The 16914-nt window shown below is 43.0% G+C and overlaps 1 protein-coding gene across 1 annotated transcript in view; it reads right to left on the bottom strand.

Moving 5' to 3' along the window:
* Positions 1-1760: 1760 nt before the first annotated feature.
* The window catches only part of rab11fip5a (RAB11 family interacting protein 5a (class I)), a 31412-nt gene continuing 16258 nt past the window's right edge, over positions 1761-16914 (bottom strand). The window contains exons 3-7 of the mRNA XM_085767120.1: positions 15914-16425; positions 13286-13877; positions 7467-9929; positions 5176-5338; positions 1761-3606 (exon numbers count right to left, since the gene is read on the bottom strand). Of these exons, the coding sequence (XP_085623246.1) occupies positions 3349-3606; positions 5176-5338; positions 7467-9929; positions 13286-13877; positions 15914-16425 (3988 nt within the window). The 3' untranslated portion in view covers positions 1761-3348. The remainder of the gene's footprint in view (positions 3607-5175; positions 5339-7466; positions 9930-13285; positions 13878-15913; positions 16426-16914) is intronic.

Below are 16914 nucleotides of genomic sequence, written 5' to 3'. Positions count from 1 at the left end.
GCTAAATGTTCTGTACAATCCTAAATGCAAACATGAAAAGATATGTAGGATGCAGGAAAAAACACACATATGCCCCAAAGAAGGATTTACCACCAAACATACAGTGAGCAAGAAACACAAAATATTCTTTATTAAATATACAAAATTTGTGAAACAGAATTGCATCACGAATTGTAAACTTTCCAATCTTACATACTACCTTAAGCACACTCCACCGGCTACACAATCAAGGACAAAAAAAAAAAATACAATCGAAGTTCAACTTAAATAAAAACTTTTTTTAAATGGAAGACATGGAAGGAAGGACGTTTATTCTTGCGCTTCATAAGTGCTGAGTCACATTTATTATGTCTCTACAGTCATCTATGCACTTGATATTGCAATCGCACAGCAGAACTGAGATGACAAGACGGTTTTTTTTGTTCGGATGGTTTCTGTATGCTTCAAGCTCACGGGCTAGTCGGAGTTGTGATGGTGGGTGGTGGTGGTGATGGTGTCGAAGTAGGCCAAGTGCTTAAATCACAGAGCGATTAAGAAAGTGCAGTACGGTGTAAAGTAGATCTAACTATACCGACATCAGACGGACAGGTACAGTAGAGTTATGTTCTGATGATTAAGTAGTGCAAGAACATCCACAAATGCTGTTAAAAGTGGCATCATATCAGAATACGTTATGGTGTATCAATCTGCTCCATAGATTAAGTTTCAAGGCTTTTTTTTTCTTCTTTTTTTGGCATTTCACAGGAAATCACTGTTAACTGCTCATTTTCTACTGGTATGCATACAATTTATTTTTTTCTGTGCAGTGATCTAAAAAAACAAAATATCATAACAAAGCATCAGAGGAAAGTAAATAAAATCTCTCAGTGAACAGATGGCTTTTCCTTTTTCAAAACCTGCCCCGGGCCCACGACAAGTAAAATGAAGATGAACGTCAAAAACAAAAACAAAAAAATAAGGCAGCATTTGGCATTTCAGTACGGCATATATGCTGTAAAAATGCAGTAAATATCCCTTTATAACACCTGAAAGCAGTAGCGCTATGCGTGCTTGAGCAGATGTGACACACACACACACAGACACACACACACACAGACAGTGAGGGAGTGCGAGTCAAGTACCAGCATGTCGCAGGCATTCTTCTTCTCCACGCGGTGGAAGTCGTGTCGATAACGCACACATGGGAAAGGCAAGAAGCATGAGATCAGAGAAGCTGTGATGGCTCATCTTGATACTGTTCGGATACTGAGTGATACTGTCTTCACCTGATAACACCGTGACCCCATACAACACAATCAGTTAGCTTATGTGGCTGAGCATTATGGGTAATTTCAAGACATGCCCATTATAGAACACAAAGAAGGAAATAGAAGTGTGTAGGGGGGAGAGAGGGAGGGTGGGGTAGAAAATAAAAAAGGAGAGAACACACTGCAAAAACTCAAAATCTTACCAAGAATATTTGTCTTATTTCTAGTCAAAATGTCATTACTAGTCAAAACAAATCAAATTATACTCAAAATAAGACTCGTCACATTAAAAAGTAGCTTGTTTTTAGACACTTTTTACTTCTTTCAAGCATATTTTCACTTGAAATAAGTAGAAAAATCTGATAGTGGAACAAGTTTTTCTTTCTTATTACAAGCATAAAAAACTTGCTTTCACTGGCAGATTTTTCTACTAATTTCAAGTGAAAATTTGCTTGAGACAAGTGAAAATAATCTAAAAACAAGTTGATTTTTAGGTGATTTATTCAAATTTATAGTGGAAAGAGATTAGTTTTGACTAGAAATTTGACATTTTGACAAGAAATAAGACAAATATTCTTGGAAAGATTTTGAGTTTTTGCCGAACAAGCAAAAGATAAAACAGCACTTGTCGTGCATTTTGAAAAAAGAACAATTAATTAAACCATTCACTCGCTGGCTAAGAACACTTTTGAACATTCATGAGCTACAATCAGTCCCCAGTAATGTGCACGTGACGCAGCTGAGCTCTCACACTGCTCGTTTGGTTTGTGGTTGGTTTTTTTCTCTTCACAAAACTAGCCAGAGCGCTCGATATCAACCAGGGAACATGTGTCGAGTGTCAATCCAGAACAACGTAGACGCCAATCAATCAATTAATTAATCACCGGGGGGGAAATCCTTACAGAAATACATCTTGTTACAGTTTATTTACTTTGGATCTGACATGATTGGCCGGTTGATTGATCATTGGAGAATTATTACAATGACAAACTCTGAGTTTTTTTTAACTTTTAGACTAAATGATGACGCATTCAATGGATATCAGCTCTGATTTCCTTCCTTCTCTGCAGCCGTTGGTTTGAGTTCACCTCAGATAAGCATGAAAAAATGTTTAAAAAATCACCTGCAGAAACATGAAACTAGCTGCACTGCAAAATATTGTTGCCTTAATATTGTCAATGGTGTGTTGCGGCAGTTGACTGAATCCTGGATGCTGCAAAATCCTAAATCCCCCCAAAAATGCAGCCAGATTTACAAATTAGTCAAATAACGGATTTATCACCTATTGTTTCACCAGTTTTCATGCAAAAGCAGCAAATGTTTTGGTGGTTTAAGGATCTGAAATGTGAGGATTTACTGTTTTTTTGCTTCACATTCTTGGAAACATTCGTCACTACTTTACTTTAGAGCAAAATGATTAATCAATCGCTCCAAAAAAAACTACACAAAACAACAGCCGGTTCAGACAGGTCCTGCTCTCGACTGCAGTGTTAAAACAAAACCAACAACGCTGACAAATGATAGATTTAAGTCTTCAAGGCTCTGCAACTTGATTTTCATGCTACGCTGGAATAAACTGAAAACAACGGTTGCCCTGAACGAGGGAAAATAAATCTAAAAGGCTGTCAGTCTGTCCTGGTAACCGTTTCTAGATAATATATATCTACATTGTTCTGGATTGAAAGCAGACAGTTTCTCTCTTCTCTGTTAATCGTGTGATCTAGAGGTGACAAGTGAGGTGAAAAGGAGGAATCAGTGTTTCTACAATCAGGATCCCAGAATGGAAGAACCTAGGCTGTAAACCCTGTGTGAGCTTCAAACCAACTGGCTGTGTGAACCTGAAAACAACCTGAGGACCCTCTACATTCAGAACCAGAACCAGAACCTTCTGACGTGAACGTGTTTCCGTACAGTTTAAGCATGCCGACTGGAAAAAAACGCCGCCTCGACATCCTCTCAGTGCCTAAATATTGGTATCAAAAAGGACAGCATAGCAGTGAAAAGACTAAGGAGCTGTTGTGGAGGTTAGAGTGAACAGATGAGGACCGGACTGCAAAAAACCCCCGCCCACCCCGCTGCCCCATCCCATCCCATCCCGCCGTCACTTGAGCTTGGAGCGAACTTGCAGCAGCGTGGGCTTCTGCTCCATGATGCGCACCAGCAGCGTGTCAATGTAGTCCTCCAGATCTCTGACCTGCGGCTTCAGCCTCCTCAGCTCCACCTCGCGCTTGGCCAGCAGCACTCTCTGGCGCTCGAACTCCGCCCGCTGCCGCTCCAGCTCGGCCTCCCGCTGCACCAGCAGCCCCACCAGCTCGCTGTGGTTCAGGTGGTAGTACGAGCCGGCTCCCTCCGTCAGACACTGGAGGCAGAGAGAGAGAAAGAGAGAGAAAACTTCAGTTTCTTGTTGATGGAGTTTGTTATAATCACACCAGAGCGATCAACATCATCAAGAACCACACACACTCTACTTGTTACCTGTTTGACCTTTGACCTTCTGCTGTCAGGGAGGCCGTACAGGTCACGAACCTGTTTTTTTTTTTTTTACGAAATACAGACTCAAGCTATTTTTACGCTGTGTTCTTAAAGGGATACTTCACCCAAAACACTGAGAGATGTAAAAAGATAGAGAGAGCACAGCTTTAAAGTGACACTTGTAAATGTTATAAATATAAAGTATGTGCATGTGCTTTATAGAATCAGGAAGAAACATTGTGATTGAGATCTAATTTACAAGTGAGACGTGAGTGCAGACAATAAAGATAAATTGCAAAAAGAAATGTTGGTAGCAGCGACATTTAAATATAGATTCAGGTGTGTATTCTATCTATCTATCTATCTATCTATCTATCTATCTATCTATCTATCTATCTATCTATCTTGCATGCACTGTTTACATTATACACACCTGAATCTATATTTAAATCCTTCATGTCACTGCTATCAACATTTTTTTTTTGCAATTTATCTTTATGTTCTGCACTCACGTCTCACTTGTAAATTAGATCTCAAAAATGTTTCTTCCTGATTCTATAAAGCACATGCACATACTTTATATTTATAACATTTACAAGTGAATCCTAAACACAATGTCACTTTAAAGCTCTTCTCTCTATCGTTTTACATCTCTCAGTGTTTGTGTAAAGTGTAAATACATACACATAAGAAAATATATGTACACATAAATATGTATATAGATGCATTATTCTCTTATTCTTCTCATTCAATATGAACAAACCAGAGATTAAAACAGCTTAGGATTTATACCAGTACAGGCTTCCAACCACAGAAAAAAAAGAATATCTTTTATGAAATGGATTAATGCGTAATCAATATTTCAATGTTGTTAAATTGGATTTAATTAAATTAATTCAAAGTATTTTCTATAATCAAAGAGAAAATATTAGTGTTTAAATGAATGCCCATCAGAGACTAAATTCTAATGTCCACGTTAAAATATAAATTGGATGGATTTTTGCAACATAAACAATCGTGTATTTCATTTATCTTTTGTTCCTTATGGCAATAACAGCCGTGGCTATGATTAAACTTTAATTATACATCAAAGCACAATTATTAAAGTGTAAGTTATGAGAGCGAGAGCGTTTTAATAAAGATAGAGCTGATTTTTTTCCCCCCACGTTAATGATTCATATTAATAATTGCCTATAACGATGCATAGATTTTCTTTTCTTCTTTATTGACTGCTCCCATCATTTGGTTTAGATTCCTCTGTTTCAACTGAGACATAATTTTACTAAAATATTATTATTACCTTTTTTATACTTGTACTATATCAGCTGAAAAGACTTTAACATTCATATAAACTCATATAAATCTAACCTGAAATGCAACTGAATATTAAAAGTAGATGTTTTTAAAATAATAATACAGGTATACTGTTATACTGTGATATTATGGGATACTGCACCTTCTTCCTGTCGGTCTCCTGCTGAGTCTCGCTGAGCTGGCTGCTCCTCCCCGGGTGGATGGTGGACTTGAGCTTCTCCAGGCCGGTGGCCAGCACTGACCGGCCCTCAGTCCGCTTCTCCTCAGCCTGTATGGCAGTGGTCAGGGGCTTCACTGGGTGGGGGCTGCAAAACGGACAACCGCAAGACATACAGTACACACAGTCAGTTCCTACACTTTATAATACAGTATAAACACGTCTGTGGCTGTTAGAGATTCACACGGACGACGACGTTCAGGTGAGGGTTAACGGAGCCGGTCTGGTCGCCACACTGGAGGTCCACAGCTCTGGGGTTTTTAAAAATGTTTCATGTGTGTGATTAATTAAACATATGAAAAAGAACTGAATTTAGAAAATAAAGTCTTATATCTTCTGGTATGTGATTTTCAGAGTAAAAGCTCTTAGTGGCTACTATTTCTACTGCATAAAATGATTAAATTAGACAGACTCTATAAATCCCAGACTAACAGGATACAGAACGAAGAAGATACACTGCAAAAACCCAAAATCTTACCAGGAATATTTGTCTTATTTCCAGTCAAAACAAATCTCATTATACTTAAAATAAGACTCATCACATAAAAAGTAGCTTGTTTTTAGACACTTTTTACTTCTTTCAAGCAGATTTTCACTTAAAATAATCTGATAGTGGGGCAAGTTTTTCTTTCTTATTACAAGCACAAAAAAAACGTGCTTTCACTGGCAGATTTTTCTACTTATTTCAAGTGAAAATTTGTTTGAAACAAGTGAAAATGATCTAAAAACAAGTTAATTTTTAGGTGATAAGTCTTATTTTAAGTGGAAAGAGTTTAGTTTTGACTAGAAATTAGACATTTTGACAAGAAATAAGAAAGAATTTGAGTTTTTGCAGCGTATAGTTCCACAAGACAGAATTACATAAACTTTTCTACCTTTTTCTAATATATATCACTTCTTCACACCTTAAAACCTTGGAAATGACTTAAAGTGTTCATATACTACCGCCATAACTTGTGGTGAGAGGTTTCACAAGCTAAAAAGGTAACAACTGGGCTTTTATTCTGAAAATCCTTTCCGTACTGAAAAAGACATAGTTGGTACACCTTACATGGACTAAAAAGATATCACTGCCTTGTAGTTTAATTAAATTATTTTAAATTTGCCCTCTGGTCATTTAACTGTCAAACAACCAGAGACTGTTTCAAAGGAAATTCTCAAAAGGCAACAACACAATAACACAGCAAAGACAGTTTCCTGTGTCAGTGACCTCCTTTTACAAGGAAATCTATCATATCAACACTCTCACTTATTTACTGACTGTGGTGACCGCACACACACACACACACACACACACACACACACACATGCACCAGCACAAATTTTCCATTTTTCACCACATACGTCTTTCTTCGGCCTCAAAGTTACAGGTTTACCCTTTATTCTAGCGCCCCAGACTCTCACGTGGACCTCCAGGGTGACGACTCGGCTCGGATGCTCAAGATCAACCGTTAAAAAAAAAATTTAAAAAATCAGTTGTTTTAGTGATTGAGAGTAAAAAAAAAAGAAGCAGATTGGACAGGTGTAAGAATCCTCATTAAAGGAAATACTGGTGAAAATTGAAATTAAATGAGCTCCAAACTGAAAGACTTAATTGCATGCGTCGGTGCAATCAAACATGTAGAATTGTGTTAAATGTGTTATTACCCTGAGGTGAAGAGGAAATGCTATCAGTGACACAACAACACCTTGTTCGCCGCGCACAAAGCCTGGCTCCTTTGGTTGAGATTTTGGCAAATGAGTGTGGCTGTGTGAGAACGCCGGCTTGGCCCTGTGGGGACGGGGGATGGTGTGTGTGTGTGTCAGTGTGTGTGTGTTGGGAGGGAGGGAGGGGTTGTGTGGTAAGAATCAGGGAAAAAATAATAACTGCTAATTGGCCTGAGGCTCTGTTTCCCCTCCTGTTACCAGAGCCAGGACACACACAAGACACCTGCAGAGGAGTCCTGTTAACACCAGAGAGTGTGTGTGCATGTGTGTGCATGTGTGTGTGTGTGTGTGTGTGTGTGTGTTGTAACAGAGTGACGAAAAGGGAGAAGGTCACACCACAAATGGAGAAAGAGAAACCCCTTGAGAGTTGGCGGCTCAGAAGAGAAGCGGGGCGGAAGCGGAGCAGCAGAGGGAGATCGATCGAAGGATAGAACATTTTTCTGAAAGTCGGAAAAAGTGCTTCTTCCCCCTCCACCTTGTCGCAGAGCACTGAGCATGTGCAACCTCACCTGTTCTGCTGATTGGCTGCCTGCTGATTGGCTGCCTGCTGCTGCTGCTGCTGGTGCTGCGTCTTCTCGGGCTTTGGCGTGCTGGGTGGTGACCCCGCAGAAGCATTGGCGAGAAGAGGAGGAGGAGGGGAAGAGGAGCCTACGGGAGAGCTGCTACTTTGAGGAGTTAGAGGAGGAAGAGGAGCGAAGGAGGTGAGATAGGAAAGATCGAGGCCGGGCGGAGCGAAAGAGGAGGAGTCCCGTATGGCGCCGGGATCGCTCCCGAAGGAGGGCAGGAGGAGTTCGTGGAAGGCAGACGTCAGCGCGCCCACAGAGTGCGAGCGCTGTAGCGTGGCGGACTTGGCCTCAGGGCACATTGAGAACTCATCAACACCTCCTGCACTGAGCGGCTCCGGAGTACGGCTCCTGTGAGGGTCTTGTGGCGCCGCAGCGAGCACTTGAACACCAAAGTCTTCCCCTATCATGAAACCAGTCTGGAGAGTTGACGCCTTGTCATCAACTCTGCAGAGGGATTCCTCAGATCTGGCTGTCTGGTTGGTTTCTTCTCCATCAGCGTTGGCGAGATCTTCTAGGCCCGAAGCGTCTGCATTGGTGTCTGCAGCCGTCTGGATCTCGCTCAGCTCGCCGCACAGCGTGGAGTTGGCCGAGTGCAGCGTCTCGTTGGGCTCGGAGACGCTGGAGCACTTGGAGGACGGGTGAGAGCCGCAGCAGGTTTGGTAATCCTGCGAGTCGGTGCTGACGTAGAGGCTCTGGAGGAGGAAGCTGCTGGAGCTCTGGTGGTCCGACGGCTGAGGAGCCGGGCGCAGCAGGGAGCCGTCGTCACAGTCCGGTTCAGGTTCAGGGCTGCTGGTGCTGAGGAAATCAACAAAAGCCCCAAATTGCACCGGAGAACACGACGTCCTACTAGCGTCCTGTCGTCCTGAACTAACGTCACTCTGCTGCTTCACGTCGGGGGAGGAGGTGATGATGTGCAACGACGGGAGTGTGGAGCAGATTTCTTCATCTGGAGTGGTGGGAACCTTCACATCTGTATTGTCGTTCACAGAGAGAACAACCAGCTCCTCTACAGAGCTGCTGAACTCCTCCACGCCGTTCTCTCGACTTTCATTACGGGGCTGCGATGAGACGTCGGATTGCAGTTGTAGCTCAGATCGGTTTGGGATCAGCTTAGGGTGAACCCCGTTAGAAATGTGTAGTGTTTGATCATCAGCGCCTTCGGTTTCCGTCTGTGCTGTAGTGATCGTGAGCTGCTGATTCGTCGGCGCTGGAGACGCGTCGTCTGAACCGAGCCTTTCATCGCCATCCTGCTGCTGAATGACAGTCTGCTGGGCGACGTCCAGCAAAGACCCATCGTTTGACCCCTCAAACTCTGAGGGCTTCGACTTTTTATCCTCAGCTGGCTCCAGGACGCCGCTCTCAAAGTTCTGCGCCTCAGCTTCCTCGGAGGAGGAGGAGGCGGAAAACTTATCCGAAGAGGAAGAAAGACAGGAGAGGAAATCCTCCTCGGCTGAACTGCCGAGACCCGATGAACCCGGATCCGGGGAGTAGCTGCTGCTGCTGGGCTGCGTGGGGAGAGTATGAGAGGGGGCCGGGTGCATTTTAGAGAAATCGAGTGTTAAATCGTTTGTGTTAGTTGTTCTGTTAGTTTGATTAGTTTCTGCAGACGTGTTTAGAGCCGTGGCATCGGTCTCAAAGCTCCTGTGCTCTGGGATGGTTTCGAGGAAATGTGCAAATGTGTCAAGATGATGTGTGTTAGTGTTGGACACCTGACTGGAGACATTATGATGAGCCTCAGATGTGAGTTTTCTGCAAGTTAGATGATGTAGTGCTTCATTCACATTCGTGTCTGTGATGGGGAGTAGCGTTGCTTCGGCGGTGCAGTTTTCCAGCAGATGGTCTCTGGGTGTGTTCTGCTGTGTTTTGCAGTCTGTGGTCGGATCCTCGGGAGACTGCAGCCTGCCTGCCGCAAAGGCTTCAAAGGAATCGTCCCACTCCGGGTCCAGGTCCGGCCCCCCAGAGGACGAGAACGGGTTGGCCGACTTTTTACTCCAAGGTTTCTCCGACTCCGTGGGAAGAGGAGGAAGAGGTCGCTTCCCGGCTCTGACCGCCGGCTCGCTCTTTGCACCCGAGTCCCCGACGTCGTGGTTCGGAAAGAGCTGAGCTATGGGGGGGCGGGAGCTGGAGAGAAAGGGCAGAGGAGGTGGCAGAGGTTGTTTCGGGGGCTGAGCGGTGGGGGTGAGCACGTCGTCGTAGAACGGGTTGTGCTGGATGCGGGAGAAGAAAGGGTTGCAGGGGGAGATGTGAGGGGGCGTGAAGGGGTTAGTGTGATGCAGTGGAGAAACCAGAGTGGAAGGGGGCACGGGGAGGCCCGGGGGGTGGTGGCTAGAAGGGAGGGGGGGAAGTGGTGGTAGTGGTGGTAGGTGGGGGTCAGTGCTGGGCTCTAGTTTAGGTGACACCACCAGGCTGTGAAAGAAAGGAAGGGCACACGGTCCTCGTGGTTAGATCAAACTGTGATCACCGTTTTAAACCTTTAACTCCCCAACGTTTTGATAAACCAGTGGCAGCCTCTTATTAAAACACCTTTAAACCTTCATTCATTCATTTTTTTCACCACTTGGGGGCAGCACACAAAAAAACTACAAGCAGATAGGCTACAACACACATTTAAATCCTCATCATCCACTTAATTTGGTGAACATGATGCCAGGGAATCTCCAGTTTCCACCTCCACCAGACACAGAGCGACAATATCATTAATCATCATGTTTCCTGTAGCCTGATACAATCCAGTAGTTTCTTTTCTTTTACTTTCCATTAACTCCTAAAGCAAATAACTGTCTCTTCAGCTGCTAAACGCTCCTTTATGTTCCCCAGCTGGTCACTAACTGTCTGCCTGTTTTGCTGGTGGGAACACATTGATTTATCAGCAACTGCTTCTCCATACAGAAATAAAACTAAGCTGCAGAATAGTTTGTAAAACCAAAACAATGAGCTGAAAGACACTAAAAACTCTGTATAGCTGATAAGGGATTATTTTACTGTAGCTTTGCCATAACAGGTGGTCATGTAATTGATTGTTTATCTAAAAATGTTAAATTGTGCAACTTTAAAGCTGCTACGTATACAATTTGAAAATTTAGATAAACACCCTCTAGTGGCAGCTGCTAAAAAGACACTGTGATAAATAGTAACACATGATAAAATACTGGCTAAAATGGTCGAACTCAACATATAAACTGACCCTGAAAAAATGTCATATCATAAGCATAGCGGCTTTAACTGTTTCTGCAACTACGCACAGATACATGGACAATTAAAAACTGTATTTATCAATCACACATGTTTTCATATCGTCCCAAACTGAAAACACTGTGCATCTAAAACGTCCATTTCTGTTCCTCCTCACCTGTGTTTTCATTGGCCCATGATGTAGTATTTTCTAAGGAGGGTTGGTGCAGCTGGGTGTAGTGATTACTTAGGGCTACCTGTGCCAACTTGGCACTTCTCCCCCACCCAAGGATCTAAAAGCATGTGGGTGTGTAGGCTATGAGGACGTATAGTTACAGAGCTGGCAGAAAGGTATTGAGTGTACTATGGTTCAGAGTAGCTGACCTGGCTTCAATCAGCAGCCGCTTATCAGTCTGATAGTTTTGTTTACGTTCAGTGTACAAAATTGACAGCGTGATTGCTTTTTTTGTTGTTGTTAGTTGTTTTTTTTGGGTGTTGCTTAAATAAACTGATAAATAAAAATAAAAAAAACAACTTTTTAAGTGTGTTCAGAGACCTGAAATAATGATGAGACTCTGGTACAAAGCGCAGCAGCAATGCACTGACAACAGGGAGCAGAACAAGAGAAAGTACAGAACAGCAGGTGACAACTCCCAAATAAATTACCCACTTAAGAGTGTGCTTGTGTTGGAAGTGGAAATAAAAAATGAGATGGGAGATGGGAGATGGGCTTTTCTTCCCTCCCGTGTCCCTGCCCACACACAGAGACACACACATACACATATATATACACACACACACAAAACCTGTGAAAGAAGGAGGATTGCTCCGGTGCTCAGTGGAACAGACATTATTACCCAACCATGTTGAAACGTGCTCAAAGCTTCAGCTTGATGGAGCTAAATTGAGGAGAGCGGCTCCCCCTCCTCCATCTGCATTGCAGATACCTGCTGTAACCAGAGCCTGAGACCAGGAGGGATGTGTACTGAGCTGGAAGCAGCGTCGAGCAGCAGCCATGCTGGCTGCCACACAGGAAGTGGAAGGTAAACAACTACTCTACTCTCTTTCCCTCCCTCCAAACCATTCAACACAATGCTGCTCCTCTGAATAGGTACATTGTGTAGGAATTACTCCCATCTAGCGTTGCAGTTACATACTCAATTGTATTTTTCATGCTGCATTCACGTGAAATTGGGCAGACGGCAGACGGATGACAGCCGCTGCACGTAACGGCATAAACGAGCCTCTATGTAAAAAAGTGGTCCGTCAGCACGAGGCAAAACAATACACGTGACAATATGTTGTCATGGCGATGTGGTATTGTTTATACCTGACCCACGTTTTACCGGCTTTCTCTGGACTTCTGTGACTAAAACGACATCTGGTTTGTTACCGACGGCCGTCTGCCCGACTGCAGGTGAATGCAGCATCAGTGTAACATTCCATTCCTCCTCACTGCGTTACCACGGTGACTTTTCACAGACGCCACCTCGACCTGAGCCGACAGCTCCGGTGTCTCCGCTGAGTTTCCGTGGTTTCCTACCGTCACGCTGCCACTGAACGTAAAAACATGGCGACAGGACATGGCAGCCAGCACCGAGCTTACTCCCTCCATGTAGATATGAATGATATGAACGGCAAATTCAGAGCTGAAAGGAACACTTCAGTTGTTGATGGGGGAGATTACTGATTAAAGGGATAGTTCACCCAAAATTCAAATTTCACTCATTATCTACTCACCCTCATATTGGCTAAGAGCTGTGAGAATTCTGTGAGAGTCCTACCTTGCCTTCTCTGAGTTAGGGGGGGTCCATATAATGGTTGTGAATGGATACCACTTTTCTTCGTCCAAAAAGACACACCAAAAAACATCCAAATACCTCCATACTGCTCGTCTGTAATGTCAATCTTGTATTGAAGCCCCGACATGAGAAATTGTTCCGAAAAAAAGTCTATATTTTAAGCTTGTTTGTAGCGGAAGCTCCCAGTGTCTCAGTTCACTGCTCTTCCTGTGTCAGTGCAAATCTCGCGTGATTTGCACTGACCGGCGGAACAATTTCTCATGTCGGGACTCTGAAAATTCTCACAGCTCTTAGTCGACATGAGGGTGAGTAGATAATGAGTGAAATTTGAATTTTGGGTGAACTATACCTTTAATGAAAAACATACTTTTGAACCAAATAATCGATTTTCGTGAATAGATAACAGGAGAAATAACTGACAAATAACTAAGTCCAGTTGCTTTCGATTTAACCTCCTTTGAAATACTATGACCTGGGCAAATGAGAATATGCACCGGCTTATAACAGGAGAAGTTACACAATGTCCCTTTAAAAATGAACCCTCAGGTAACTGGGTACATTTTTAATATTTAGCATCAACAGTATTATTTACCTGCAAACAGTGAGGTGTCATGTATCACAAAAACAGTAATTCACTTTCTTCCTGAGACTGAGGTGAGCTCAAACTCTCATGAGCGCGTTGGATTGGATCCATATTCATACTGAAATGATAATTAATCACCTGTTCGATGATGCAACAAATGAACCTGTCAGTGTGTGATTAGTCTCCCCCGTGTGTGTGTGTCTCACCTGGGTTTGCTGTGCGAGTCCTTTGATCCGAACCAGCCCCTGTGTTTCTCCTCGGTGGCAGCGTGGGCGTCCTCAGACCCGTCCTTGGCTTGACTGACTCTCCCGTGGGAGAACAAGTTCCTCCTCTGCTTCTTCCCGTGGTTTTCCAACTCTGCCGTGGAAGCGGCTTTGGGCAGAACAACCAGTCCCAAGCGCTGCTCCCCTTTCTTCTTCTCCTCCTCCTCCTCCTCACTCTGCATGGGGGCGCTGTGCTCCAAAGCCGCCGCGATGGCCGCCTTCTCCTCCTTACCGGGTTTGTCAAAAGACCAGCGGCGCCCGTCTCCCACGGGGCCTCTGGGGAGGTCGGGGGACGCCCGCGGGCTGAGGTTCTGTAGAGACATGGACAGAGGCAAAGACTTCTGCAACGGTCCCAGGCCTAAAGAATCCGCAGGTTTTCCTGAGCCTGGGTCCAGGGGCTGGACGTTGTAAGCATAAGCATGGCTTCCGTTAACGCACACCGTGGGCTGAGGCACTACGATGGTGATCTCACCAGCCTCATCACCAAACTCACATTTGAGAGAGGACGACCTGGGTGACGTGTTGGCCGTGTGCTCTGCAAGAAGAAGAGGAGGAGGAGAAGAAGGTGAAGAAGAAGAAGAAGAAGAAACAGAGGGAAACGATGCAGGTAATCAATGACACTGAATTCAATTTGCAGCAGCAGCTTTAATCGGGTGATAGAAGCTGGTCATGGCTTCCACAGCAGGACGGTCACTATCTCCAGCAGAGTGATTGGAAATGGATTCATTTACCTCTGTGATTAATGAATCAGTTCTGGTAAAATGGGAACTGTTGCTCTGAGCTTCATAGTACAACCCCCCTCCACGCCACCACACCCCCACCCTCCCTGCTCTCCATTCAGGTGATTCAACACCTCACACCTCCATCAGCAAACATGGCTGCTCATCATGTGGGATTTTCACTTGCATTTCATTTATTCTTTGCAGAACAAATATTAACTGTCTCCTGAATTTATATTTAAAGCTTCAGTCTGTTCACTGGTTGTAGCGACATTGTGACTGTCTTACAGCTTGACCACATGGACAATCATGGCCTTTCCCTATAGTAATAATAATAATAATATGTTATATTTACTCATGTATTCAATGTTAGATGGTCTAAAGTTTAACTGATGTCACTATTAATACATTTACTTAAACATGAGCTCGTTTTTTAATTATCTTTGTCATTATTTATTTATTTATTTATATATATATAAGCTTAATTTATTGTGTATTAGGCATTATATGTTTAATGTATTTCTATATATCTATTATTATCATTATGTATTTTATCTATTTTTATACTTTGTAGTCCTAGTGTTTTGTTATTGAGATTGTTTGTTTGTTGTAGGGACAACCAGGAAGTATTTTGATAGTTAATTAATCAATGAGGTCAATATTTGAGAAAGAAAAATGCCAAAGATTTGCTGGTTTCAGCTTCTTCATTGTGAATATTTGACGTTGTTTTTGTTAAATTTTCAGTCAAACAAGTAAATTAAATGTTGGACTAGAAATACAGACTAGTATATTTTACAATGTCCTGACAATTTACGGCCCAAACTTTTAAGATCTCACTTTACACAATAACTATTCAATAAGACAATGTAAGTCATCTATAGGTGCAGCCCTTTTTAACCCATGTTTAGTATAATACTGGTCTGGCTCCACCTGTCTCTGAGCTTGTCTTTGTCGTCCTCTCACCTTCCACCTGAAACTCACTCCAAAACACTTTAAAAATTAATTTGTTTGTAACTCGTGGTGGCAATTTTAAATCCATAATCTCAAATCTTTTCACTTCTGTTTGTCCCGGCTTTAATTTAATTGATTTTGTTGTTCTGTTGCTTATGAAATGTATTTATTTGTTTGTTCTGATTGATTGTTCTAGATTTATCTTGTGCTGTTATTGTTTTTTCTATCAGCTCAATGTTTTTCTGAGGGATTTTCAACTTTAAATAAAGTTAAATAATCAAAGTTGTTTTACCCTCCGCAGGTGGGTGATGTTCACAGTTCTTTAAATTTGTCATCCATGTGTTTGTTGCCATAAAAAACAAGGAATTCATGTCACACCTTGCAGCCCTGTGTTATTTATTTGATACTTCTGATGAAAATGATAAATGACAAAAAAATCTACCACTGGACTAAATGTGCAGTGAGTTAATAATTACACTGCAAAAACTCAAAATCTTACCAAGAATATTTGTCTTATTTCTAGTCAAAATGTAATTTCTAGTCAAAACAAATCAAATTATACTCGTCACATAAAATTAGCTTGTTTTTAGACACTTTTTACTTATTTCAAGCATATTTTCACTTGAAATAAGTAGAAAAATCTGATAGTGGAGCAAGTTTTTCTTTCTTATTACAAGCACAAAAGACTTGCTTTCACTGGCAGATTTTTCTACTTATTTCAAGAGAAAATTAGTTTGAACCAAGTGAAAATTATCTAAAAACAAGTACATTTTTAAGTGATGAGTCTTATTTTAAGTGGAAAGAGATTAGTTTTGACTAAAAATTGACAAGAAATAAGACAAATATTCTTGGAAAGATTTTGAGTTTTTGCAGTGTAAATATTCAGGCAGCCTGTCCTCACCTGGGCTGTTGTCCACCGTCAGGTTGCTGCTGTTGCTAGGCGAGTTGGAGAGGTCCGACACCACCACGCTGATGCCGGCCGTGGGGCTGAGGCTGCCGCCCCGCGACGACGACTCGCTGCTCTCCGAGCCCAGCGACGTGCTGGAGCGAGTGTCCGACGACTTCCTCAGCTTCCCTCTCAGGAAGAAGGTCCTCATCTTGCTCCGCCGGGCCTCGCCCCCCTCGTCGTCCTCGTAGTCCTCCTCCCCGCCCCCGTCGCTCGGCAACCGCTGCCGCATCCGGGACAAGGAGCCGTACCCGCTGGGCTCGACGGCCGACTGGGAGTCCTCGTCGCTGGCTCTCTTCTTCCCCCTCATGCGCTCCTTCAGCTTGGTGAAGGTGGAGGCGCCCTTGTCCTTCATGACCAGGTCGAACATGCTGGCCGTCAGGTTGTCCCGCGTGAACTGGATGGTGACCTGGATGTCTCCTCGCTCCTTCTCCTTCTTGCCTGTTTTGGAGTTGAGTCTGTACCACCTGGAACAGAGAAAAAAACACATCCACATGATGATTGACAGAAAATGAAACAGCAATAATTCTGGCTATTGAACTATCTCACAGTTGGAGCCATTTATGGAGCAGAAATGTAGATAATTTCTACTTCCAGCTTCCCCAATAGGAGGATTTTCTGCTTTTAAGTAAAAGTTTTGCATAAATTTGAACTAAATCATAAATTAAAGGCCTAAAATCCAGCTACTGAACCACTAACAGCTGCAGAAAACTGCTGAGAAAAGCACAAAGATGATCTGCGGCTGAAGTCCATTCAGATTTAGGTTCAAGACAAATTCTGGTCAAGGATCATGGGTAATGCAGTGCAGGGGTCTTCAATGTTTTTCAGGCCAGAAACCTTCAAACTGATGGAGAGATGGAGCAGGGACCCCCTTCTATAGCCTATATATTGTATAAAATTGTGTTTCATATTAAACTGGGCCTAGTACCATGTATAAACATTCTTTGTTATTGTAC

This window comes from Trachurus japonicus, chromosome 22, assembly GCF_045865225.1.
Source record: "Trachurus japonicus isolate A0001 chromosome 22, Traja_1.0".
NCBI classification, from domain to species: Eukaryota; Metazoa; Chordata; class Actinopteri; order Carangiformes; family Carangidae; genus Trachurus; species Trachurus japonicus.
The sequence above is the reverse complement of the archived record's forward strand: the minus strand, read 5'-3'. Positions and strand labels throughout refer to the sequence as shown.